Genomic DNA, 26,217 nt, shown 5'->3' on the forward strand with positions numbered 1-26,217 from the left:
TGGTCGAGCACAGCGTCAGCTGCCGCAGCAGGAACGCACGTGCTTCTCCGCGCATTACAAGATCAAGATGGCAGCCTCCGTATGTCGGTGCTACGAGGTTAGTGAGATTCATGTCCTTCGTTGCAGTCGCCGAGCCTTGGGCCCACTCTCTGGTTAAGGGAATAAACTCGCATGGCTTTGCCATCAGTCTCTTTATGCCCAGTGACGTGAACGCGCTTCAGAGTGTGTGCACTCTGGTGTGTTTTACGCAAATTGAACGCGACATGTCCGTTAGAAAGGGCCTTGTTTCATCAGACGCAGGGCAGAGGTTTACTAATGTTATTTAGTTCCTGGGGTCTTAAAATCATCCCATTGTATTGACTCAGGTTTTGACTCTGTGTGTCTGTGCTTGAGTGGCACATTTAATTTAAAATGCGACTTTTAGAAGCCTGCATGCAGTCAGGTACTAGAGCAAATATGATCAGTGACCTCGCTGCTATAAAACCACGAAAGCTGTTACAGTTTTAAGTAGAGGAGCGGTGACCACTTGTTTTAGCTTCTGTCTCCTGACAAATAACCGAACCATCCTTTCAATATAAATAACTTGATCACGCTTCATTTTACACAGACAGCGAATATGGTGCGTTCGTCGTGTTTAGAAAGGGTCGAAAATTGTAATACCGTGTGTATGCCATTGTTATAAGCAGAGGATAAAACGCACCAAAACAGATCATTGCTGCCACAGCATGTTTCACCTAATTTCTCATGTTTAAATGTACAACCATCAAAATAAGTTATCAACTAAAGGACAGATATTAGCAATTAGAGGGGAAATCTATTAAGACTGGATCATGCATTTTAAATTTGTCCTGTGATTTTGTCCTGGTCAGGATGAAAATATCCCACTTAGGGCAGAAGACATTTATTTATTTATTGACAGGATGATGATGTGCTGCATTAGTCACAGTCACCAGGTTTTAAGCACACTCATGGAAGATGTTAGAGCTTCACCAAATGAAGGGATATATTTTAGAAGCATGGTATTACGTGCCGGTTTACCTCCCAGCTAACTATGACTGACTGATTCTGTGGGTCTGTTGCAGCTGATTGGCAGAAATGCCTTGGCTCTCAGCTCCCGGACTCTGGTCTCCTCAGTGTGGAGGGGAGATCATTACAGGTTGCAGAGGAGCCCAGGTGCAGCTGTGCAGGTACCCAACAACACCTCCCATTCACCCTCAAGAGACTCATTTATGAAATCACTGCTAATGTAGAGTTGTGCCTGTTAATTTAAACAGTTCTTTTAACTTAAAGTCCTGGGATTACTTATCTTTATGCCCTTTTTTAGTTTAAGGTTTTATGAAAAGCAATGCATAGGTTCTGTTTTTTCTTCTTCTCTCTTTTCATCGTTCCAGTCGCAGCATGTGCTTAATCTGTTCACTCTATTGGTGCACGTGTTTGTCCAGCTAAAGTCCTTCTCTGTGTTTGTCATTAGGTGCGATATGCCTCAGGACGGAAAGGTTTTCTGGGAGAGTTTGTTGATAACCTTCGTCAGGAGTTCAGTAAGAATCAGGAGATGAAAGAAAACATAAAGAAGTTCAGAGAAGAGGCCAAAAGGCTCGAGGAGTCCGACGCCCTTCAGCAGGCCCGCAGAAAATATGTAAGAACATTAGCTGGTTTGATTTATATTATATATAAAGATAAACATCATCAAGCTTATTATATTTAATTAGTTTTCTAGAATTTGATGTTGTTTTTTAAAAATTTCTGATCAGAAATCGATAGAGGCAGAGACAGTGAAGACATCAGAGGTGTTTAAGAAGACCTTGGGCTCTCTATCAGAGACCGTTAAGGAGGTAAGGCCAACCTGATTGACAGCCCCAACATGAAAATATAATAATTTAATTTGGAATCACACACTAAGAGTTCACATTAAGTTGGAATGTTGTTAAAAATGCTTTCCAATTAAATAAACATTACGTGGACATCATTAATAAATTGAAACGTGCTGTGTGCTTGCGTGGCATTTGGTTTAAAGAGTCTCGAGGAAGTGAGTCGTAGTGACATCGGGAAGAAGATCAAGGAAGGTGTGGAGGAGGCCACCAAGACAGCCAGAGGCTCTGCTGAGTCTTTATCCAAGGGAGGGGGAAAACTGGGCCGGACCAACGCGTTCAAGGCCATCTCACAGGTCAGAAAACGAAACGAGACGTCTATAGATGTCCAAATTAATGCCTCTCATCTTCATCTTTTGTACATTGTTGTTGGTATCCAGGTGACTGGCAGACTTTATAGATGTTTTGACTACAGCAGGGGGAGAAAATGGAAGATTTTGGAATATTAGCATTTAGTTGTTAACACATCTTTCTTCACAGGAACATAAGGGCAGATTTCAGACACCAGTCAGTTGTTGGTTAATTCAGGTCATATTTGGCAAATAGTTGTTACGTTCTGGGCTATAAAATGTTTACAAAAGCCTTTCTCAGCTGCTTTTTGTTACTGCTTTCTTTAGAAGCAGCTTAAACTTTGAATTTACTTTTGGATGTCATTAAAATTTTGGTTTAGACTCTGATTATGTTTATAATTAAAAAAGTGCGAACTCTCTGCAGGGTGTAGAATCCATGAAGAAGGAGATAGATGTCGGTGACGCCGGCCCTTACAGGGCTCCTTCTCAGCTGAGGAAGAGGAGCGATTTCTCATCTAAAAGTGCAGATGACGACACCAGAGTGTTCGAGGCCAACGAGTGAGTAAATGTTAGATCTCAAAACCAGTCCAATGACACAAGCTGTTGTACAGGCACCTCTCTGATGCGGCGAATTATCTCCATTTTTAAATCTCAGAGAGGCCATGGGTGTCGTTCTTCACAAGGATTCAAAGTGGTCCCAGCAGTGGAAGGACTTCAAGGACAACAACGTAGTTTTTAACAGTAAGAAATATGTAATTTCTCTTTATGGCAGCAGGGGGCAGTAGAATGTTTACTGTAGATTCAATGATCAGCTAATAATGAAGTGCAGTCATGAGGTGTTTGCACAGGTGCAGAATGTACCTGCCGTAATCAGTGGAGACATGTCTAACCTGTTCAACCTCCATTTTTGTTTCATTCAGGAATCTTTGAGATGAAGATGAAATATGATGAAAGTGACAATGCCCTCATCAGAGCATCCAGAGCTCTAACTGACAGAGTCACTGACTTCCTAGGTAAGGCTCCACCACATTCAATCCTGAATTTGGAGTTCCTTTTCTCTGTAAAAGCCTTTTATCTGATTGTTCTCGCCAGACCTCAAATCTTGTTCTTCTTATTTAAAAAAAAAATCCTTTTTTATCCCAAAACCTATTAATCTTCTGATTAGTCAGGAATACTATTAACTACATGCTCCATGGTACTGACAGATCTTCTAGATATTTGATGATATTCACCAGCTTCGACGTTACACATTTAATTTGTGGTGCTGAGTGATTTTTGTTGCTGCTTCTGAATTTAGCCTTTGTTTCCTAGGTGGTCTCTTCTCTAAGACGGAAATGTCCGAGGTGCTGACAGAGATCCTGAAGGCAGACCCCAGCTTTGACAAAGATTCTTTCCTCAAACAGTGTGAGAAAGACATCATCCCCAACATACTGGAGGTAAACGGGTTCCTCCAGCCTCTGTCTGTGTCTGTCTTCACTCTCGCTGTTTCCGTTAATGCTTTTCTCTGTGGAGGTTAGGAAGAGACTTGATGAAAGTCTCGGTTCATTTAGCCTGAGTTTTCACTCTAGTTTTGATCGGATCCAGTAATGAATTTCCTGTCCTCTGTTTGAGTTCAGCTGTTAGATTATTGAGTTTAAACCAAGTTCAGCAGCTAAATACATCATTCAGATAACTGAGGGGATCCAAGAGCTTATGATACAGTTCTGTAAGTCTTGCATGCTTGTTATGTAAAAAAGATAAAATGAAATAAAATGCTGTTTATGATTATATCAGGAGGAGAGCACTGTGTAGTTGAAGTCTTGATTTAGACTAGCAGAAAATTAATCTCAACATGTTCTGATTTTGAATGAATTCACTAAAGTTTACTGTGCTCAGTTAAATATGAGATGTGGGATTTGCTAAAATAATTTGAGCATCCTGTCTAAAAGTCACAAGAATACCTGTGAGATTATTTTATGTTTTTAAAGCTATAATTCGGTATCTTTGTCCTTTCTGCAGGCGATCATCCGTGGCGAGCTGGAGGTATTAAAGGACTGGTGCTATGAAGCTGTGAGTTATTAAACACCACTCAGAAACAAAAGCAGTTTCTACAGGTGTTGACATAATACAGGGGACATATGTGAAGAAGAAGAGCTTATTACATTGTGATGTTTACAAAAAGACAGAATCCTATTTTTCAGTAATTGCATTTTAGCTGGCATACAGTATGTGGGAAGCATGTTTTAATGCTAGATGTGTGTTACGTGTATTTGTACTCAGACCTACAGTCAGCTTGCCCACCCCATCCAGCAGGCCCGAGCTCTGGGGCTTCTCTTCCAGTCTAAAGTACTCGACATCGATAACTTAGATGTAAGTGCTCTCCCTGATGCTGGGTAACCATCATGCAGCTTGCATTACAAAGCTCTTTCCCTGTTTTCTGCTTTTCCCTTTCTCCTTTCATTTGTCTGTTCATTTTGTAACCCTGTGTTTCAGCTGGCGATGGGTAAGATGATGGATCAGGGCCCTGTGCTGATCATCACCTTCCAGGCTCAGGTTGTCATGGTGATTCGCAGCCCCAAAGGAGATATTGTGGAAGGAGATCCGGTCAGTTATCTCACGATCACTGTGCTAGAATAGGGAATCCAATGGATACCATCAAAGCTTCCTCAAGGAAGTAAACAACACTAAAAGGCTGAAATCAGATCAGTGGTCTATAACAGAGGCCCATTTTTTTTAAAATGTCTTTCACATTTATGGGTTTGATGCAGCAATATTAACTTGTCTGATATCATCGGATTTCAATTGTTAGCAATGTTAGAGGCCTCAAATATATCATCATAAGCCAGATCATTTATTAACTCACTACATTTAAAGTTTGAAGTCTGCAAAACTCTTTGGAATTCACTGTTTCTTCTCTTCTCCTCCCTCAACAGGAGAAGGTGATGAGGATGATGTATGTGTGGGCGTTGTGTCGGGACCAAGAGGAGCTGAACCCCAGTGCTGCCTGGAGGCTCCTGGACATCTCTGCCTCCAGCACGGAGCAGGTCCTCTAAGAGGAGGAGCAGGAGCACAGTGGCTCATCTGGGGGACACAAACTGAGATACAAACACATACCTGGAATAGCTGCACATCCTTTATACATTAAGTTGAACAAAGAGAGAAGAGGGAAACCCTGCTGCTGTGTGACAGAGTACCATTTCCCCATTTGTACCCAGAGGATTTATGTGCAAGCGTGCATATTTGACCACCCTCTGACATGTAGATCCAATTAGCTTTGGAGATAGTTTATGACACATTCAGTTAAGTTTGTCTGTGCAGTCTTCTGTACTGGTACGCTCAGTGTTTTGGATTGCCTGGAGTATGTATATACTGCATAACTAATTAACTTCAGCATGGATGAACCTGCATCTTCACCAGGAGCCTGTATAGCTCATCAATACTGGACGGCTGGTGGGCAGATTGTAAATAATCCTGTTATGACAGTGGTAAAAAATGGACATGCAGTCTGTGATATCTGTTGGCCTTTAGGGGGATGTTTTATACCTAAATTACATTAATCGTGGTTAAATAATGGAGCTGGAAGATGAAATTGTTGACTGTGGTGGGGACCTTTGAATCATCTGTGCACAGGAGACACTTTAATAGAGCAGCTTCAGTTTTACTTTTGTGCCCTCGGTGAATGGATTTGGGCACAATGTTGAGACTAGTGCATTATGGGTACTGTAGTGCATGTTAAAAGCATAAAAATATGCTTCAGTTTTTGCAGAAGATGAGCCACAGCTGCCTCCTGTGTAGCATCAACAGCATTGAACAAGCAGCGATCAACTGAGCTGAGTTTAACAGAGAAGAGTATTTTTTCTCAGTCAAAGCAAACCGGCCTTTAAAGAATGGGTTTTTTTAGGGCCTAATATTAAAATATGAATTCTCAAAATTACCGTGAAAGAACGGATGAGAGCTGCAAGGCCTTTAATGTTCTTCAGTGTCAGTGTTTGAAGGGCTACTGACGACCAGAAAATTTAAACAAAATTTTCAGATCCTTCAGTGCTCACTTTGTTGGTTTCTGCTTTGCTCCTGCTGGTTTTTACATAAGAGTAATGGTTAAATGAAAAAGTAAAACAAGGATAAAAACATACGATGTCCACCCTGTCATGACAAGACTACAGTTTACTGGGACTTGAAATCAAATTGAGAAATCGAGGTGATAAAGCTCCCAGTGGGACTTGTATCTACTTATTAGTGTAAGTTATAGTCAACATCGTCATGCTTGTGAGCCGAAATGGGACCACCTTACTCTCTCCAGTCATTGAGGCAGCTTTGATGTTTGAGGAATCGTTGCACATTTTTCAGCTGAACTGTTTGGTTTGCATTTACGTGGCTTTGCGAGACATAAATGATGACGATGATTGACACGTATAGATATCGTTGTTCATGTAAGTAAAGATTACACACATTCTGATCGTACTGTAACGTTACAGCTTCATTCAGTTCATAATGAATGTCTTTAGGCTTCATGTTGTACCTCCTCTGTAAAGACGCTCTGAGTTTGTGGATGTGTGTGTTCTTTAAGCACAGCACTTTCCATTAAAGGTCAAACCGCACGAGGCGGTTTATTGCAGATTTCCGAAAGTCATGGATGTGTCCGATGGCCACACAGTGCTCGCCTTCTGCTTCTCATGAGTCTTGGTTGTGTAATCCATCACATGGTTGCGATAGTGTTGAAAGAAATGTGACAGTTGTGTTGGATTAAAACAACACACTCGCCATAAAACATGCACTTTTATTTATGAGGACGACAGGTGAGAGGACTCGTATTTAAATGTTATTTTTTTATTGAGCATGTGTCTTTCTTTCTGAACTGAAACCGTGCTGTTTTGGACTCTGCTGCCACCACCAGTCAAAATGTGATTACAACAAGACACAACTGTTTCTCATGAGCCCACATTAAATGCCAAAATGTCCCAGGGGAGAAGTTTCTGTGATTTGGAGAAACTTGTTTTTTTGCCTGACAGATAGTGATGTTTGCATCTTGAGTTTGTTCTATGCAAACCTTTAACGGCAGTAATGATCACTCAAGGTTTGAGGCGCCACAGGCAGGACCTCAGTTTCAGTCATGTTGTGTTGCTGTAAAAACTGTCCTTGTACATACTGTTTTTATTGGATCAGAATAAAGAGAAATTCTAATAGTTCAAGTCAGACTAGTTTGCTTTACAGCGAATGACAGCAGACCCACGATGTATTCAGATCCTTTATTTCTCTCTCTGTGTCAGTCAGCAGAATAAAGAGTGCTGTATTATGATTTGTTTCATCCAGCCTCTCCCCGAGTCAGCACATCTGAATACTGTGTGTTTGTGCTCGAATGAGTAAATTAAAGTCTGCGCATTATGTGTGTCTGCTTTCTCATTTTAAAAACTGACCCGCTTTGATAGATGCCTATTGACACTGGTTGATAAACCTATAGATTTGGTAATACAGGGCTGATAGATTAGCTTCTACCCCGGGGTCAATATATCAGGCAGGCGGGGGCTGATCCCTCAGCTGTCTGTTGTGATGTACGAGTATGGATGTCCTCATATCAACTAACCTCTTTCAGTTCTTTGGAGTCTCCTTGCTTGTCTGACTGCAGCTGAAGCCTACGAGCGAACGAGGGAACCATACGTGAAACGTCAGAATTATTAATGTATGGTGCCATTATCAGGTTTATTATGTTCCTACAGTTAGGTTTGTACGTTTCTGGACACTCTGTACACGAGCACAGTGGGTTTTAAACCTACATGTGACTGAAGTGCAAAATAAAACCAACATCTTCCATGAACTGTTTAGGATCTTTAAGTAAGTATTTAACTTTGACTTTGATTTTCATCCATGATTACCTGAAGTCTGCCTGGATCTGAGGAGTGAGTATAGCCTTTACACTGTACACGTTGCAGTTCATCCTGCTGCTTCTATCAGCAGTCACATGAAGTGTTTATGTGACTCTGGCGGCCGTACATGCCAACATTCCTTCATTCATGGAGGCATCGTTTAACGATGCTATGCCTACCTTCTTGAGAGAGTTCATGACTTGGCTAGATGATGTGAAGTTGTTTTTCTTACCCATGGAAATTACATTATCACACACTTCAGTCGTCTCCTGCGAGCTTTCAGGCCTGTTTGTGTTGCAGTTTATTCCATCTTTTTAAGAATGAACCAGATTGTAGATTTGGCCCCTCTTACTCCACTCCTTGCTCTCTCTGAGGTTTATTTTGGCTTCCTTAGCTTGCATCACCTTTGGGCCTCATATTGACAGATCTGGGTCATTTTCTAAGTTGAACCCTTGGAAAACGACCCAGATCTTTCACCTGTCAGATTCATCAGTAAGAAGGGGAAAGGACACACCTGGTCATGAAACTGCTCGTCCTTATTGCCCTCATACGTTTGAGCCTCTGAAAATAGACTGTGTGAAGTACTTTTGTTGAGCCCCATGAGTTAAAGCTGAAAGTCTACACTTCAGTCACATTGTTTGACTTAAAATCCACAGTGTTGGTCTACAAAGGTAAAATTAGAAAAACTGTGTCATTCTCAAAATACTTGGATTTAACTGTATGACATGCACTTTCTGTCAATGTGGAGCATGAGTGAAGAGTAAAGCCCTCACTATACTGAGAGTATCTTACTGGGAAAAGTCCCTCCAAGCAACAACACACTTACTGCACCCAAGTGAATGGGATTAAATGCAACAACACAATCACCTCAGAAGGGAAAAGGGTCATGGAGGCAGAGCAGAGCTTTCTTTTAACATTGTCTTGGTGACACACTACCATGCATACATCAAGCTGTAATCTAGTCTACGTTATAACAGCGTTATCATAATGCAGGCAGCCCTTCAGGCATTGCCCTAACAATGGCTAAACAATTTCAGTTTTTTGGTTTAGGTTTATTTTATTGAGGGCGTTTATATGGTTTGACCTCAAATTGAGATGGGTCCAACCCATTCCCAGACTAACTGCTAAACTTATACTGTACCAGTGGCTTCTGTGTTTTCTTCTTAAGACACCGATTGACCCAGTGTTTCATGTACAGCCCCGATTCCATGAAACTTTGGATGCTGTGTAAAATGTAAATAAAATCAGAATCCAGAGAGAGTCATGTTTATGTAAGAATCCCAGAAATGTGTAATATTTCTGAAAGCACTCTTTTCCGATAAACAAACTCAACTTTCTCAGGAATTACACATTTTGGTTTGCCTGCATTTTAAATGAGCGCCAGCACAGAGACAGAGGCAGTGTTTTTAGTGTTAGCATATGGTTTCTTCTTTGCATGATAGAGCTTTAACCTGGATTTGAGGATGGCACGTTGAAGTGTGTTTACAGAGAGTGATTTCTGGACATGTTCCTGAGCCCATGCTGGGATTTTCATAACAGAGTCATGTCTGTTTTTAATGCAGTGCCGCCTGAGGGTCAAAAGATCTTGTTGAGCCGTTCCAACTTAAAAAAAACCCCAGAAACGTTACTGACATCAAATTTAAAATGAGCTAATATTTGTAATAAAAAATTGCAATAAAAATATCTTATATTTATATAATGTAAAAAAAAAAAGACTATTTGAACATTTGATATGTTTTCTATGTTTTATTGTGAACAAATACGGGTTTGTGAGATTTGCATTCTGGTTCGTGAATTTGGAGTTGTATAGATAGGAAGGGTAGCAAAGTATAAACACTGAGTTTCATCATCTTGTGGGTTGGAGACTCTTACCATTTATGACCACAGTGGGTGCACTGCTGGAGCACTGCTCATTGTTATGAGATTATGATCCCCTTCAGGGCAGTGTTACAATTCACCGACTATTAATTAAACCTACTGGGAGATCCCATGCAGCCTCAGGCAGGGGAGATGTGGCTGTGTATGGACTACAGTCTGCAGCAGTGTTTGTAGAGTTTTAATTGTGTCAATTAATTACTTCTCACAGTGAGTTCGGAGCTTATAGCCACAGGCACAATCAGGTAGCCCCGCTTGTTTTGCTCCACTTCTTGATCATGTAATTTTTTGCAGGTCAGCAAAACCTGGAGTGCAACCTGACATCAAATTTAAATGCCGTCTTATACAATATAACAAAGGAATGGGTTTAAAAAAACAGCAGATTCTCATGGTATTAATGAATACACCCTGTATTTAAAAAAAAACAAACTCTGTCAATGCTAATATTTTAATACAGGAAACATATTTTTTTTAAAGAAGGAATACCAGTTATCCATGAGGCAAACCCTACTTATAGTCTTATTGTCCAAAACAGACAATGTGTTCATCTGCAGTTTTTGTACATTTGCACAGATCTCTTAACATCACTTAAAAGAAATCTAATCTAGCTTCATAACCCATGTTTTGTTTAATAAGAGCTTTAATCAGAATATTAGACATAAAGAATAGAATAGAAAAGAACAGGCCAGAATATGAAGCATTTATTGTGATGTTGAGAAATATATCATTAGATTTGGTCAACTGTTCTGTACAGTGAGCTACATAAAAACAGAAACGGGGAGACACGCACACTCACACAACGAGGGCATAATAGCACTTAAATTGAAGATATACCCCAAGGAATAGCTGTTGCACTTAAAATGACTTTTTTTTTTCCTGATTTACAAGAGTTGAGCCTCCTGACATCCCAGTGGAAGAAAGCTAAAAGTTTCTCTGAGGTTGCTAAAACACCAAAATTCCCACAAAATCCACAGAAGGTATGTGGTCAGTGGTGGATCTATGTTTGTCTTTACTCCTCTTATTCCCCGCAGGATAATATTCAACAAAATGTCATCGTGTTTGTTGGTGGTTCAGCCAGACGCACTTGTCTCAGGTGCATTTTTAGCTGTTAAAAAAAAAAGAAAAAAAGAAAAGTAAATCTATGAAAGTGAAATATTTGCTGTCAGCTGTCTAACACAAGTCTTCTCTGTGCAGCTGCTTTTATTTGCATGGCATGGAGCATTAAGGTAATTTGATCATTTAAATTTCAAGGAAAACAACAACAGAACAGGCCTTTGTTCCATAATGGCTGTGTGGCTATCAGGATCCCTGACTGTCCCCACGTCATGCACTCCTCTTATATAATTCAAAAGCCACATGTTGTGATTTACTCATCCAAACGAAAACAGTGTGTGTGTGTGTGTGTGTGTGTGTGTGTGTGTGTGTGTGTGTGTGTGTGTGTGTGTGTGCGTGCATGGCACAAGGGCAGTCATTGGTGGGCGGAGAGGGAGGGAGGTGGGGCGGATCTGTGAAACTGAAGAGACCTTAAAGCCCTCAGAGAAGGCAGAGTTCAGTCTTGAATCTGTGCGTGCAGCGTGAGTGAGCACAGAGCTGTCCAAGGTGCTGAAGGGCTACTGCTGCATCGTCATCATCATCACCATCATTATTATTACACAGTCCTCACCTCAAGGTAAGTTCTAATCTTTTCTGATCGTCCTCCAGTTTGTGTTTCATGACAATGGTGACTGTGCTTGCTTCGTTAAACTTTTGTTTGTAGGAGTTATTGTGGTCCTGCATGCCTAACTTTTAAAATGGCAACGTCTGTGAGCTGTCAGAAACAGTAGGAGGTGTGATTTGTGAGCTCTTGTGTAACTTTATGACACCCTTTAAAACATGTTCAATCTTCTCTGTGCTACTTATATCAATAATGTTTTAAAGGAACTATTAAGGGGGGGGGGCACCTTAACACCTCACATGTGATTTTCATCTTGTGATATATTCTACAAAAACATATATAAAAATATATTTATGAAGGAAGTTAATTCTTTCACTTCTCAACAATCCTGGAAAATTAGAGCTTTTTAAACCACTGCAATGTTCATCTTACGTCTTTGATTTTGAAAATCTGTGAAGTGTTTAAAAGTTACAGCGTAGTAAGAAGTTTTAAAAGAAGTTACATTCAAAAAATCCTTCACTGAAATTCAGTTAAAAACTTCTAATTTCACTCTGTTTTATAATAAAAGAGTGGGAGAATTGCAATTTTTTAAATCCATTTAAATAATTTGTGTTTTAATATCCATTAAAATTTGTTACCTTTTAATGGAGAACAAAAAAATAATTGCATAAGAGGCCGAATATGAAGATGTTTTAGGGCTTTAATCATCTTAATGACACCAAACACAGGTTTAACAGCAATGTGCTCGTTGCTGGTTGGAGATTGTATCCCCTTTTCACAGTTGGACAGTCCCACTTTAAGGATTTACTTTAGTTTTCAGACAATATCCGTTTCATTTGTAGAAGTCCTTGACATTTTCAAAGCTGCTGTCATAATCCAGAGCCCTAAATTGGAGGTATTACAGGTATTAAAGGCACGAGGAATGCCATATGTCACTCAGTGTGTCGTCAGATTTCACTGGCACAGCTGCTTAGTGCTTTCATCAATCTCTTTTTTTTTTTTGCTTCATTGCTTTAAAAAAAAAAAAAAAAAAAAGGCTTCAGATTTTATTACAAATCTGGAGCCCTGAACTGTCCACGCCAGGCTTTCATTTCGCTGTTTTGCGTAAATCAGACGGTCAGGCAATAAAGTGTGATTTATGTGCTGTTTAGGAACCAAAGCAGGTCTCGCAATGAAGATCAGTGATCCATGAAATTGATGTGGCTTATTCTTTTATATTCTTTAAAGGTTTTGTGTTTGCTTTGATTCTCAGAGAAAATGAATTTTTCCCTGTGCTCTTGGATCTGTTGCTGTTTGTTTGTCATTATGACCTTGGCTAATCTGCAGAGCTGTGGAATGACCTAAAAACATATAACGTGACTTCTCTGGTCGCCTCTTTGAAACCCCAGACCTGCAACAGACCCACATATATGATAAGCAGTGCTTTGTCTCACGCCTTGATTTAAATAAAGGTGGGGAAAGGATGCAAAGTGCAGAGTGATTCCTACTTCATGCATTTAGGAAACTGGTAAAGCTGAGCTCCAGAGAGCCATAACTTTGGTTGTGTTGCATAACTACTGGTTAAAGTGTATTTTGTCAGGGCAACTGCTCAAAAGGATTTAAGAGAAAGCAAATCTTTAACTTTTAAATCCAGTTAATCTTCTTTTGTGTTTACAGCCAGCTGCTAAAAATCAATCGAATCCTTAAAAAAATGGAAACGGTGAGAAACTGCTATCCCTGTTTTCATTATCAGCCTTTTTTCAAAGTGATTTCTGTCCTGCCGTGTAAACTTTATGTCCGCTCTATTGACTGCCGAGCCCGTCCTGCCTATTTAGCCTCTTTTCTTCTTCTTCTACACACGGCTATTCCGTTCTGTCCAGACCTGATGCAACCACAGGCCATTTGATAATTGATACTGAGGCAGGCACTTTCTTTCATTGTGTCCAAAGGTCCCCTATTAAACCTTCACTATGCCCTTAAGTCCCATCATTGGGTGAGCAAGAGCGCTATCAGCGTGTCTTTGTGAGGATCTGCGGGGTCTTAAGGAGGAAGAGGAAACCTCCTGGAATAGAATCTGCTGACGGGGGAATTCACCTATCGCAGGAAAATGTCTCTCCATTAAAGAAGCTGTGCAGGGTGTATCCATGCAAGAGTGCAGCAACTCCCTAAGGGTTTTCTCCATTTTTCTTTTCCTTTCCCCTCATCAGTGCCTGATTTATTTATCTTCTACTAAGCTATATCTGAATTCAGGAGAGATTGTTTTTCTCACACAGTTTTTTTTTGTGCTTGCAGGAAAACCCCCCAAAATATTCACTTGGTGCCCAGAAACAAATAAAATTGAACCCTGGTCGAATCCTGAATCAGTGGGTTTTCTCTACATCCAGGAAGTGCATACTGGAAATTTACTGAGGTTTTATTGCTTCTTTTTTCCTTTTAGGTATCCTGATGACTGAAACCCCAAACGAAAAAGCTCCTCGTGACTCCGGATGAAGAAATAGACACAAAAATACAAGCTTTGCTCAGTAACCAGGCCGACACAGTCAAAACAATTTGAATGCAAAAGAATTCTGTGAAGCAGCACGACACACATCATTTTCAGCCGGCAGGCACTTTGATTGATCCATGGGACATCTTCAGTCACTCAGCTGAGATTTATACTCACTTTGTAATTACAATAAAGGCCTCCAGAGAGCTGCTATTGGATGACGGTTAAAATTTTGACCAATAAACGGAGGATTACACAGAATAAATAAATCAGGGACTTCTACTTTTGTATTGTTTAGATCTCTTGAGAACAAATGAGTGTGTGTAGGAGAAATGAGTGCTATATAGGGATCATGCCAACACCAGCCAGTTCAGTCTAATTTGACCATGCTGAGCATGCCCCAGCTTGCCACACCATTTACCAGAGGACTGATTAATTTGCACTGCTAATTTGTGCTGTGTTATTTCTGTTGCCCTGGGGCTTGTGGAAAACGCTGCATTTGCGCTCAGCCAGCTGATAGCTGCCAGATTTCACTTCGCGAGCTTCCTCCATGTTTAGAAACTACGAACATTAACAAAGACGACCATGCGGAGCAGTGCCACTCCTCAGAGCTTCTGACTGCAAAGAAACAGTCATTTAGTTAAGCGATTTCAATCTCCAAAAACATTCCCTCACTACCGAGATGAGCAACACAAACTACTGGCTCATGGACTATGATGTTTCTTCTCCAGCTCCGCCCGGGTATCCCCGGGGCCCCACCGTGCTGCAGCCCGTGCCGGGTCACCCAGAACAAGGATCAGCCCTGTGTTTTGTTGGCCTCCTCGTGCTGCTGCTGCTCTTCCTCGTGGTTCGTTGTGTCCGCATCATTTTAGATCCATACAGCAGCATGCCATCGTCATCGTGGACGGACCACAAGGAAGGTCTCGACAGAGCACAGTTTGATTACGCCATTGTGTAACAGCGGAAGCGGCTAGGGATGAGAGAAATATCCAGTGAAAAGCTCGGTTCCTGGTGTAAAAGGAAGCTCTCAGTCCTTATTGCATAACAATATGAAAGCACTGAACAGAAACTGTGTGAGGGCAAAATGCAGCACAGCAGAGAGAACAAGCAGAAACACCAGAAGCCCTGTTTCCATTTTACTTTATAGACATTAATGTATTATCTGAGTGTGTTATGTACAGTGCTTTCAGTGACAGACGCTGCAGGAAGAGAAGGATCCATATCTCCGCATTTCTTCATGACTCGTGCTCATCATGTCATTTTATAATTCTATAATGTTTTTTTTTTTCTTTTACAAATTCCAGAAAGCAGATCTCCGCAGGAGATGTCCTGATCAAATAAGAGAGAAACTAAATGAGTTTAGGATAGAGATGGAAATCATTTAGACACAACTGCACTCACTTGCAAGAGCTTTAGAAAAAAGGAGCATATGCTTTCTATGTTTATTAGGTAAAATGCTGGATTAGTTTAATTGAAAAGATCAGGAAAGAAGGTCTGAGTTTGCTTGAAACTGTAAACTTGATTTTTTCTAAATCAGCTTTGACTCATGCTGGATATTTGGTGGCTTTTGTGCCACCGCTCTGATGACCCTCAGGTAAAGTTCTTGACCAATTAACCAAAGCACCTGTTTTTAAAGATGTAATTTAGATTTCCTTCTGAAATTGAGCTTTAGCTTCTATTTATATCTTTTTCTTTTCAAATTCACTTTGTCCTAAATTCAATGTCTATAAAAGCTACATTTATAATGAATAAACATCACAAAATTTTCTTTGGGGTTTTGCTGTTTGACGTCACCATCCCTTTAAAAGGCTTATGAGGCCCACAGCTCTGACTGAATTTGTGTCATATAAAGTTCTGATTATGAAATGCAAGTGCACCAATGTCCTCCCGCTAATCCTTTTTGCCTTTAGGCCCCGTCCACTGAAACACCAGCCAAATCTGTTCAACAGTACCTGTAAAAATAGATCTATTTCATACTAATACTGCTCCTTTGGCCTCTTGTTTTATATTGTTTCTGTCCGTGTTATACTGTAAAGCCCTTTGAAACGTGGCTCTGAAAGACTTTATAAATAATGGCTAGTATTGATATTTCATTGATTTTTCTGTTTCCATAATGATTAAAGACTGAAATATCAAACTGCTGTTTGTGATCAAACTTACTGGACGTGCACACTCGCTTGTTAAAAAAAGAAGAAGAAAGAATGATAGTGGAATTCATTTTTTAAAATGAAATAAAAGCTTTCGTCTTGCCCTGCTTTTAGAAACACTAATTCATTTACAGATCTGCAAACTGCACTTAACTACATGCACACAAATCCACGTCAGCTACTAACTCATACACATGAACCTTTCCTGTGCAAAGACTGTCCTTGTTGCTGTGCTAAAATCGATAGCAGGAAGATTGAGTGCGAGAGACATCAATCGAATAATCAGTTAGGGGCTTGCAAAGAGATACACAGAGTTAATTCACAAGGGTGGAACCTAATCGTACCAGATGAACCTCCAAATGAAATGTTTTTGCAGTGGCGTTCTTTGTAAGTTTCTAAACAAACCACTTTTGATCTGCTTGCACAGTAACGTAGCTCTGACATGTATGACAGGAGATGTAGTTCAGTTGAAAACTCTTACTTTGAAATGATCAAAATGACATCATCACTCAGTAGAAACACTGTATGCTCACATGCCTAATACAGCTCTCCATCCTGCTAACATAATTAACAACCAGTCAAATACACATGTGCATATCTTTATATGTCATGTTCTTTTTATGCAACAGCTAGAAACTGATCATGTAATGTGTATAAAATTTAAAATAAACCGCCTTCTTGTATTGTGGCTATAACAAAGAGTTTTAGGACATTCAGTGTGTGATTCGGTTACAGGGAGACGGCTAGACTTGTGATGAAAATTAGTAGTATTCCTTCCCATGGACTCCATTTCAGTTGAGGTGGAATCATTGTTAAAAGTATTTCCTGAAGGCAATGCCATTAATTTCCCAGAGGTTTCCTTTTACTTCCAACTTTCCCCTTCCTGTCAGATTTTCTGCTTCAGTTTCTGACCTCTCCTGGTTACTTGGAGAACAACAATCTATGTTCAAACAGCTTTGCAGCACCAAGGAAGCACACAAACAAACACACACACACACACTTTGGATAAAATGGATAATAAGAAACATGTAACTTTCAGGAACACCACATGGTCATCTACAATCCTTTATTCAGAAGGATAAATTATAGACTCTCTCTGTGGACTTCATTTTGCCCGTGCTCTCTTCAAAGAATATAGAAAATCTGTATAGTACTTTATTGATAAAAAAGCAGCACTAATCTAGGGTTTGTCTGCCTCTGGTCCACCACTTTGAGTGAGCATTAGATGAACTGCTGACAACAAGGGTGTCTAGAGGATTAATCCTAATGACTACTGTGATCCCCAGGGAGGCACAGTGGAGTGCTGGTTAGCACTGTTGCCTCACAGCGACAAGGTCCTGGGTTTGAAACTATAGGATAGCTGGAGCTTTTTGCTGTGGAGTTTGTATGTCCTCTCTGGGCACTCTGGCTTCCTCCCAGCATGTTAGGTTAACTGGTGACCTGTCAAGGGTCTACCTTGCCTCTTGTTCTATGACAGTTCAATTCATCGGCAGCCATCACCTCAGAGCACTTTATATTGTAAGGTGAAGAACCTACAATACAACAATGGGAACTGCTGGAGTCGTCATAAAATTCGGTCCCATGTCTTTTGGAGAGTGAAAAAGTTGGAAACATTGGAAACATATTAAACTAAGATGCTACTGCATATATGATCTCGTCCAGTGCTTTTAGCTTTTAGTTCAAAGTACCACTGAGCCAAATCCAGAGAACAGAGCTGAGATGTACAGCTGGAATCTCCCTGAACTGAACTGCTCACAGCATTTTATTAGTCAATATAGCTGCCTTAATTACTCAGTGGGGAACTTGTTAGAGATTTAGCACAAAGAGTGCAGTCAGACTTCTCTAACCTGACCAAAACAGTCCAGTGAAGTCCAACAGATGGTTGGAAACACTGTATAACAACCCCAACCTCATTAGTGTCGAACTGAGCTCGACAGATTTTGCTTCACTGAGTTCTGACAATTTACTTCCGTGCCAACACAAAAAAGGCATTCAGTTCCCTTCACCGTCTCACAGACTGTCTGCCGAAAAACACATGTGCACATGCACACAAACATGCAAATACGTCTGGATCACACACACAAAACATTGCCTCAAATCTGGCTCAGGTGATATGACTGACTCTCATTTTAATATATTTCACGTCTGACCTTTTAGCAGCTGTCCCTTTTTCCAGCTCAAGAACATACCAACTAAATGCAGATCAGATCAAACCTTCCTGAATATGCAAACATGAAATACACAGAAAAACAAACCTGCGTGTACCAGGATTCCCACTGATTTACATTCATTTCTTTGTTTGACAGTTGACACCTAAAGCTTAACTTTTAAATATTTACATAATGGAAATATTTGAACTCCTAAAAAGGGGGAATTAAGTCTTTGGAGTGCAGCTCCACAAAGAGATATTACTAATATTGCATTAACACGAGTAACACAAGTACACTGGTGTTATACATACACTCATACACTTCAGTGAAGGACAGCCCACACCCAGCCACATGCAAATCATAGTAATTTGTCTGCTGCACATGTACACAAACTCTCCCCTTACTGCCAGAACACAAGTCATTTAAACACCTTTTACCTGTATGTGACCGAATATTGCACCTATATGCCTGAGGCGTGACGCACACAATTCTAGTGTGTCATGCACAAGCTTATTGCCAAACAGCTCCCCGGCTGAGCTGTTTGGCAATAAAGATCGGCACATTTGCATAACAGTGCTGATGTTATCTGCTAATCTTGGGACATGAGGAGTGTTGTCTGCAGTGCTTGAATGTGGAGGAGGACAGTGTGAGGAGGACCACAGTGTGGCTTTGGAAGAAGTGAACCATAAAGTTGTCCTGAGTTTTCTTAAGGGTAAAAGTTCAAAAGGTTTGCCTGCCAGCCTGTGCAGAGAGGTGTGCTTACCTTCGAAGCTCGTTGCTATGGGTTTCTGGAGCTGCTTTCCCAGAGAGAGCTGGTGACCCGGGAGAAGTCTGCCATGAGAATAATCTACTAAGGAGTAGAGGGAAATGTAATCAGGCATGTTTCCCATCCATGATATTCAATCAAGGATTTAATCAAACAGTTTTTACAGTAAAACAAAGTGTAATGAGATGGAATAGATCACAGCTTTTGTGCCATGGTTGCCCCAGTTTGTGTTATTCATATAATGGTTATATAGTAGAACATCATGACAGGTTAACAACTATAAGGCCTGATATGTTAAAGACCATGCACACTGAAAATAGGCCTATCCCTGCTTTCCCAGCTATTAACCACTTATCCTTCTGCTTAAATTGTAGCAAGCATTCAGCAATAGTCTGCCCACCCACTATAACCTAAAAGGTAACCACAGAGCCCACTTCACACTGTGAATCATTCCCCCTGAGCCGGAGACGCCCCTGGTGCGTCAGTCCCCCCGCAGCTATCAATCATTCAGACAGACAGAGCAGACCGGAAGTCTTCACAATAAAGGTTCACTGCTACATTTTTGAACCTACCACGACCTGACTGTATTTGGCTGGATACAGGTCAAAAAGCAAGAGGTGTTAATAGAATATGCTTACATTAATTAAAATGATATTTAAAATAAATAAATAATACATTTTATTTGAAAGCGTCTTTCAAAACACTCAATGCATTGTAGACAGGCAGAATAATAAAAGCTACATAAAAGCAAACAGTTTACACAATCATAAAAGCATAAGACATAAAACAAATTTCAAATAGTAGAGTGAAGAGGTTACGTGCGATAAGCTATTTTGAACAAGTAAGTTTTCAGTTTGGGCTTAAAGAGAGAGAAGGAAGTGATATTTCTTTATTTACTCTATATTCATATACATTTATCAGGGGGAAACTAAAACTAAGTAAATAAACTACTAAAAGCTACAACGTACTCTTCCGAGGGCTTTTACTTTTGAGGGTTGTCCCACAGCTTCCTTTCCCGCTTCATTTTTTTTTAAAACCCCGTCTGACTTAACAACCGTTGCAGATCGATGATGACCGAGCGGCTCGGATCTGCTGTCGTCTTCAGGACACAGGAGCACCACGGCGCATCGTCAGCCACGCAGGGCTCAGCCTGAAATCTCGGTTTAAGCTGGATTTTCTTTCAGATTCCTGCCTCATTAATTCGGTTTGTAATTCACACGGAGGTCCTGGTCGGTAGGTTTCTGCTCTGGATCCCGTTTCTTTCGGCGGTCTCGTTGCAGCTTACTGCGTTTATCCATGGAAACAACCAACTGAAGTGCAGTCGGCTATTTCTCTGCACTTTGTTTAAAAGAGATCGTTATTCACCTGACCCGTGCTTTATGGTTGTTAGGATCATTAATTCTGATCTTGTAGGACAGGAATTTTCTTATTGTGGGACATTTTTATTTATTTAAGAGTTAGTATTATTGTTAATTTTTGATAACATATTGTAGTTGAGGTGACAGATGTAGGATCATAGGATGCTTAGGATGCACCAACATAGTTCTCTTCTTGTTGTAGCTGCTGTCTCTCTCACGTGACACCTCACCTGCTGTTATACCTGGATGAATTCATGTTTGTTTGCGCTCAAGCTTAACTGTGGAAACCTCTAATGTGTACTGTACATATCATAATTGGTTTGTGCATTTGTGTCTATGTGTGTGTGTTGTATATTGTATATTATTCGCCCTTCAGATTAGATGTCAGATTGTGTTTAATTTCACAGTTTGAGTTATACACCTTTAAATGACAGTAAATCTAATCTATTCTTATTTTGTTCTGTCCACCATGTTCTCTTATTCTTCTTCACCTGTGCATCAGAAAAAAACATGGAGCTGCTGCCTGATTTATGGAAGGAGGACTACTGGCTTCCTCCTGGTGTGACCTGGAGAGACATGGAGCAAATGGGGGACTCCAACCGCCCCAGACCCCTGGACCTTCTCATCGCTCTGCCCCTCGCCCTCGGCTTCGTAGCCCTCCGCTACATGTTTGAAAGGTAGCACACAAGCCTTCTTTGTTTTGAAATGGGTGAGTGAGTGTTTGAGATAGTGAAGGGTCTGCAGCAGAGCACACAAACATTTCACTCCACTGAAGCTGAAACAGCACTTACAAGTCTTTTCGAAAATACAGCAATCATATGAGGTCGTTGTCACCACTGGGGAAAAAAGGAGTCGCACCGCATTTGCTGCCTATAGCCAAGCATCCACGGTATCAATAGAGAGGACTTTGTAAGAGGATCTGAGCTGTGGGACAGTGAGCAGGTGTTTTTGTGTTTTTGGTGAGTGGAGCTGGCATTGTTAGCATGGGGGGAGAAAGACTCTGGAAACTAGAGAGGAAGATAAACAGAAATGAAATGAGGGAGAAAATTAGAGATGTTCAAACCTAAATGAAGGTAATTTAACATATTAGCTGTGAGCAAACAAGCAGAAGACGCGTCAAGAGACTCAAATTGCTTGTTAATCATACTTAAGATGTCATGTGATTGTCAAATGATCTCATGTTCCTGGAGTGGAAAAAAAATCATGCATGGCTATGATTAACTAATAAAAGCAGCCTTGTTTGCAGGTTTGTAACAATGCTTTAACCTAATCAAAGGAGCTTGCAAAGAAAAGCGTCTGGACTTCTTTAAGTTACTTGAAGACGTTTCACCTCTCATCCGAGAAGCTTCTTCAGTTCTAAGGTCAAATGGTGGAGAGTCCCAGATATAAACCCGAAACTCTGGCTGATTGGGACCCACACCCAGTTCCACACCTTGGCTCAGGCGATTAGAGGATCATCAGGGGGTCCTTTTGTCCCTCTGTGGGGGGACACTCCCACTAGGTTTATATCTGGGACTCTCCACCATTTGACCTTAGAACTGAAGAAGCTTCTCGGATGAGAGGTGAAACGTCTTCAAGTAACTTAAAGAAGTCCAGACGCTTTTCTTTGCAAGCTCCTTTGACTACGATGACCTGGATGACTGAGAACCTTCACAGGCTTTAACCTAATGTTTTTTAACTGTTGTGTTGCTAAGTGAGTGGTAATACAATGCATTCATATGTAAGCGCAGTCACACGCTGGTCACCCAGTGCTCTATTTACAGCTAAACAGTGACTGCTACCCCGAGTATCCCCCGTCCTCTTTCTAAGATACCTTTTGTTCTCTCTGCCCTCAGGTTTGTTGCCCCACCCATGGCCAGGTGTCTTGGGGTGAAGAATAGATTTCAAGTGACCGCTGCACCATCGCCGAATCTGGAGTCGTTTTACATCCAGAACAGGAGAGAGCCGACACAGGTGAGCCTGAGCAGGCCTCTGCACGCATGCAAACACGTGGCTTAGTCTTTGAATTCGTATTTTTTTTTAAAGTCAGGTGTTTTTCAAATGATTAAACTGGCGTGTTTTCCAGAGTGTTTTCATTTGAAAGTTAAATTTGTGTGTAAAGGCACTTTGTTTTCCCTTTCCCCCACAGCATTAAACACACAACCCCACAAGGTCATCTTGTGACCTTTCACAGGCTTCTGGCTAAATAGAAATGAGTCCAGCAGACATTTGCTTTCGCTCTAAAGACTGAAAAATATGGAGGGTCAGCTTAACGACTTATTGGCTGAAAACTGACAAAAAGCCTCATAACTTAGAAACTATGATTCTTACAAGTGTGGTGTGTTCTTTTAACATATAGACAAAGACTTGAAATATCAGGTCACATTTGACCTCTGACCCCTGTAGATTGATCTGAAGGTCAACATGTTAATAATGCTGTATAGAGCTATTTAAAACTATGCTTCTCTCTGCCATTGTTTCCACTGTAGGCATATAAAGAATGATATGTAAATATCACGTTGTTTTTTATGACTTTGTTATGTACAATATAGTAACAGGTTATAACTTTTAAAATACTGTTTAGATACATATAGAAAGTTTCTGACTAAGTTTATTTTGTTTTTGGAAAGCAAAATGAACATGTGATCAAGATTATTTAAACAAATTTCACTAAACAAAGAAATGAATGCTACATATGTAAACATTAATAAGAAATAATAAAATAAATATAGTCAAAAATTATGTCAAATATATTCAAATGGGTTTGAACAGGAGAAATAAATCGAAGCCTGCATGTCGCACTTACTTTTACTGCACTACAAACTTCTTAAAGTACGTTTTAAAAGAACAGTACGAACACGTTGCATTCGAGCTTCGCTTGCTCCACCTCAACTCATTCTGTGCTGTGTTTTGTTTCAGAGTGAAATGGAAGGCTTGATGCTGTCGTGCCGCAAAACGCAGAGACAAATAGAGACGTGGTTCAAGCGTCGCAGGAGCCAAGACAAGCCGTCTAAAACCAAGAAGTTTGGTGAAGCTGCGTAAGTATTTCCCCTCCACGCCTCCGTCATTGTCCAGTTACTGATGAGTTCCTTCAATAGAAGATCCTCCACCACCCTCCACAATGACCGATCCTGGAAAAGCTCGCAAGAACTCTGACACGGTCCAAAACTTTTTTTTAAAGTGCTTTTTTAAATGGCCAGAGTTTCTCATCTCAGTCGCTGTCTTTCAGTTGGAGGTTCTTCTTCTACCTCACAGCTTTTGTGGCTGGATTGTCCTGCCTGGTTGATGTGAGTGACAACATTTTATAGCAATGACATTTTACTCCTACTATTGATGCTAAAACAATAAGTAAGTGAAAACAAATTAATTGAATCTGAAAGTTATTTCTGTCTTTTCATACGTTTCCACCTCTTCAGGTTTATTCTAAATTTTTCCCCTTCTGTGCAGAAACCGTGGTTCTGGGACCTCAGGGAATGTTGGAGGCAGTATCCATTTCAGGTGAAAACATTACATACACCACACGACTACTTTAGTAAAACAGAGTGTGCTCCATTAAAATAATTGTTGTGAACGTCTCAGTATTTATGTTGAAAGTGTATCTTGTGTACAAATTAGTAATCCAATTACACCTATTTTACAGAGGAGCTGTAAAAAAGCACAATACAGTAAATTCATGTACGGCATTCATACTGCAGAGTTATTATTTATTGTTATTTAAAGTTATTTATATAGTGCCATGATGTCAGAAATGAAGTGAAAAAGTTTGATTATATTCAGTTACTCAAGATGGGTTTAAATAAATCTAAACAAGCCAAGAATTAGAGGCCCTGATAATTAACGCCTTATTATAAAGAACCACACATTTACCCGGTTACTGATTTGGCTTGGTCGTTAACTTTACAACTGCATTAGTTTGATATTTAACGCATCCTGGTTCTATATTTAGAAAATTAAACTATTTTATATTCATATTTACTGCTACTACTAATAATAATACATAATAAATTATGTGTATAAAAAGTCTATGATAATTACATTTACAAGTTTCTAAAAGTAAGCATATAAATCTCTAAAAATGGAAAGTAAAACACACATCGTGCCACACATACGAGAAATTTCACACTCTGTAGGCATCCATTGTACTTTTGATACTCTTTAAAAAATGCTATTTTGCAAATGACAATGAGGATAAATATATATATATATGAAAAAATAAATAAAAATACCGTCATGGCTGAGAATAGTTTCAATCCATCTAATTGTAGTTTATAGGCAAAGAGTGATCCATTATACCGCCTAGTGGGACTAAAAACAAAATGAGTTGCTCAGATTCAAGGATAGCGACACGCTAGAATCATTCATGATAGTTTCCCTTCCTTTCTTAAACAGAAAAGCTTATAAATACATTTCAAATCCTCCAGGTGTTCCTGTGTAGGCTGCAGTGCTCCCTACTGTTCTGCCAGGTATTTTATAAAAAAAAATCATCTTTATATTTGTCCTCCTCAGCCCATGGAGAGAGCTCACTACTGGTACTACATGCTGGAGCTGGGATTTTATGGCTCTCTGCTCCTTCGGATCTCTGTGGATGTCAAGAGGAAGGTGGGGATGTTACACAACAGGCTGCGTTCAGCCCCGGCGACACGTAGCAAAGTGTTTATTTAAACAGAAGCCCTTGTGCATTGAAAGCAGCTGATTCACCGCGTGCACTGCCCTTTTAGATACGCCAGAGTTTATATACAGATTGCTGATGACTGAGTTGCGTGTTTCACACACTCGACCACAGAGTGCGTTGCCAGATTTCTTCCTCTCTCACACAGCAGATGCCCTTTACAGAAGTTAGCTGTTGGGATGATGTTGGTCTAACTGTGGTCACATTTCATGTTTCTCTCACTTCACTTCTGCTTTAATGAGAAACCTGACCAGCACATGGTTAATGAGTGACTGTCTTCTGTTGACATCTGATGGTTCTTTTGTTTTGCTCACTGCATGTTTGCCTTTGCAGGATTTTAAGGAACAGGTTGTCCACCACTTGGCTACCATCTTCCTGCTCAGTTTCTCCTATTGTGCCAACTACATTCGCATCGGCACCTTGGTCATGCTGCTCCATGACTCCTCTGACATCTTGCTAGAGGTAACCTGCAGATCCTTTTATTTATGCTCTAAAAGTAAAATAAAGGTCATTTACTGTCATTTTTTTTTTTTTACATGTGCAGGAAAAAATGTCTCGGGAATCTTTAAAAATATAATATTCACTTTGGCCAGACGTCCTACATTAATGTAGAAAATTGAAAGAAATGAGAAAAACTGACTGTACAAACTACAATCAGAAGTTCAAACTGCACTTTAGGCTATTCTTAGAAAATATTTATCTAAGACCTCTGCAGTAGCCTGCAGGAAGCAGAAGGATCCTGTGATTGTGCCATGATAGCTAGCAGTGCTGACTGACCTTTGTTAACCTGTGCAAAAGACACAATTGTGAATAACATAAGGCTTCTAAACCTGAGCTGCTTGATGCTTTTTATTTTTGCACTGAAAAGGAGAAAACAGCAGGCGTTCTTAGTGTTCTGCTCTCTGCTTGACTTAAAGACTGAGCTGTTTTTCCCCATTCTGAAAACATTTAGTTTGTTATTTTATTATCCTCATATCCACATAGCACTATTGTTGGGATTTGCTATGTGACTTTATTGCACGGTTATTATTTCTGCAGCCTGCAAAGATGTTCAACTACGGCGCTGGCTGGGGGAGATCGTGTGACACCCTGTTTGTTATGTTCGCTGTGATCTTCCTCGTGACTCGGCTGGTGATTTTTCCCAGCAAGTAAGAGAT

At 40.3% G+C, this 26,217-nt stretch overlaps 2 protein-coding genes and 1 long non-coding RNA gene across 6 annotated transcripts in view; 2 read left to right on the top strand and 1 right to left on the bottom strand.

Moving 5' to 3' along the window:
* Positions 1-6,738, top strand: LOC146497954 (mitochondrial import inner membrane translocase subunit TIM44-like). The gene is made up of 13 exons (XM_085141266.1): positions 1-97; positions 1,083-1,187; positions 1,472-1,636; positions 1,752-1,832; positions 2,015-2,164; positions 2,583-2,716; positions 2,814-2,899; positions 3,079-3,171; positions 3,470-3,594; positions 4,157-4,207; positions 4,418-4,507; positions 4,631-4,741; positions 5,071-6,738. The coding sequence occupies exons 1-13, from the start codon at positions 68-70 to the stop codon at positions 5,188-5,190; spliced, it is 1,341 nt and encodes a 446-aa protein (XP_084997392.1). The 5' UTR covers positions 1-67; the 3' UTR covers positions 5,191-6,738.
* Positions 6,191-20,138, bottom strand: LOC146497955 (uncharacterized). Of its 2 annotated transcripts, none has more exons than XR_014870854.1 (3): positions 20,023-20,138; positions 19,052-19,138; positions 6,191-7,767 (listed from the first exon to the last, which is right to left on the bottom strand). It is a non-coding gene; the product is annotated as an uncharacterized LOC146497955 (long non-coding RNA). The 2 variants fall into 2 exon arrangements; XR_014870853.1 differs by lacking the exon at positions 6,191-7,767 and adding an exon at positions 15,204-15,320.
* The window catches only part of LOC146497956 (ceramide synthase 2-like), a 12,101-nt gene continuing 6,009 nt past the window's right edge, over positions 20,126-26,217 (top strand). For 2 of the 3 annotated variants that reach the window (XR_014870851.1, XM_085141270.1), the window contains exons 1-9: positions 20,126-20,287; positions 20,915-21,089; positions 22,248-22,365; positions 23,311-23,429; positions 23,621-23,678; positions 23,839-23,889; positions 24,898-24,990; positions 25,394-25,522; positions 26,099-26,208. Coding sequence is in view for 2 of the 3 variants with exons in the window: in XM_085141270.1 (XP_084997396.1) it covers positions 20,923-21,089; positions 22,248-22,365; positions 23,311-23,429; positions 23,621-23,678; positions 23,839-23,889; positions 24,898-24,990; positions 25,394-25,522; positions 26,099-26,208 (845 nt within the window). In the remaining variant the exon portion in view is untranslated. The remainder of the gene's footprint in view (positions 20,288-20,914; positions 21,090-22,247; positions 22,366-23,310; positions 23,430-23,620; positions 23,679-23,838; positions 23,890-24,897; positions 24,991-25,393; positions 25,523-26,098; positions 26,209-26,217) is intronic. The other variant, XM_085141271.1, reaches the window with a different exon arrangement.

The sequence above is a fragment of the Neolamprologus multifasciatus genome, chromosome 18 (assembly GCF_963576455.1).
Source record: "Neolamprologus multifasciatus chromosome 18, fNeoMul1.2, whole genome shotgun sequence".
Taxonomy (NCBI): Eukaryota; Metazoa; Chordata; class Actinopteri; order Cichliformes; family Cichlidae; genus Neolamprologus; species Neolamprologus multifasciatus.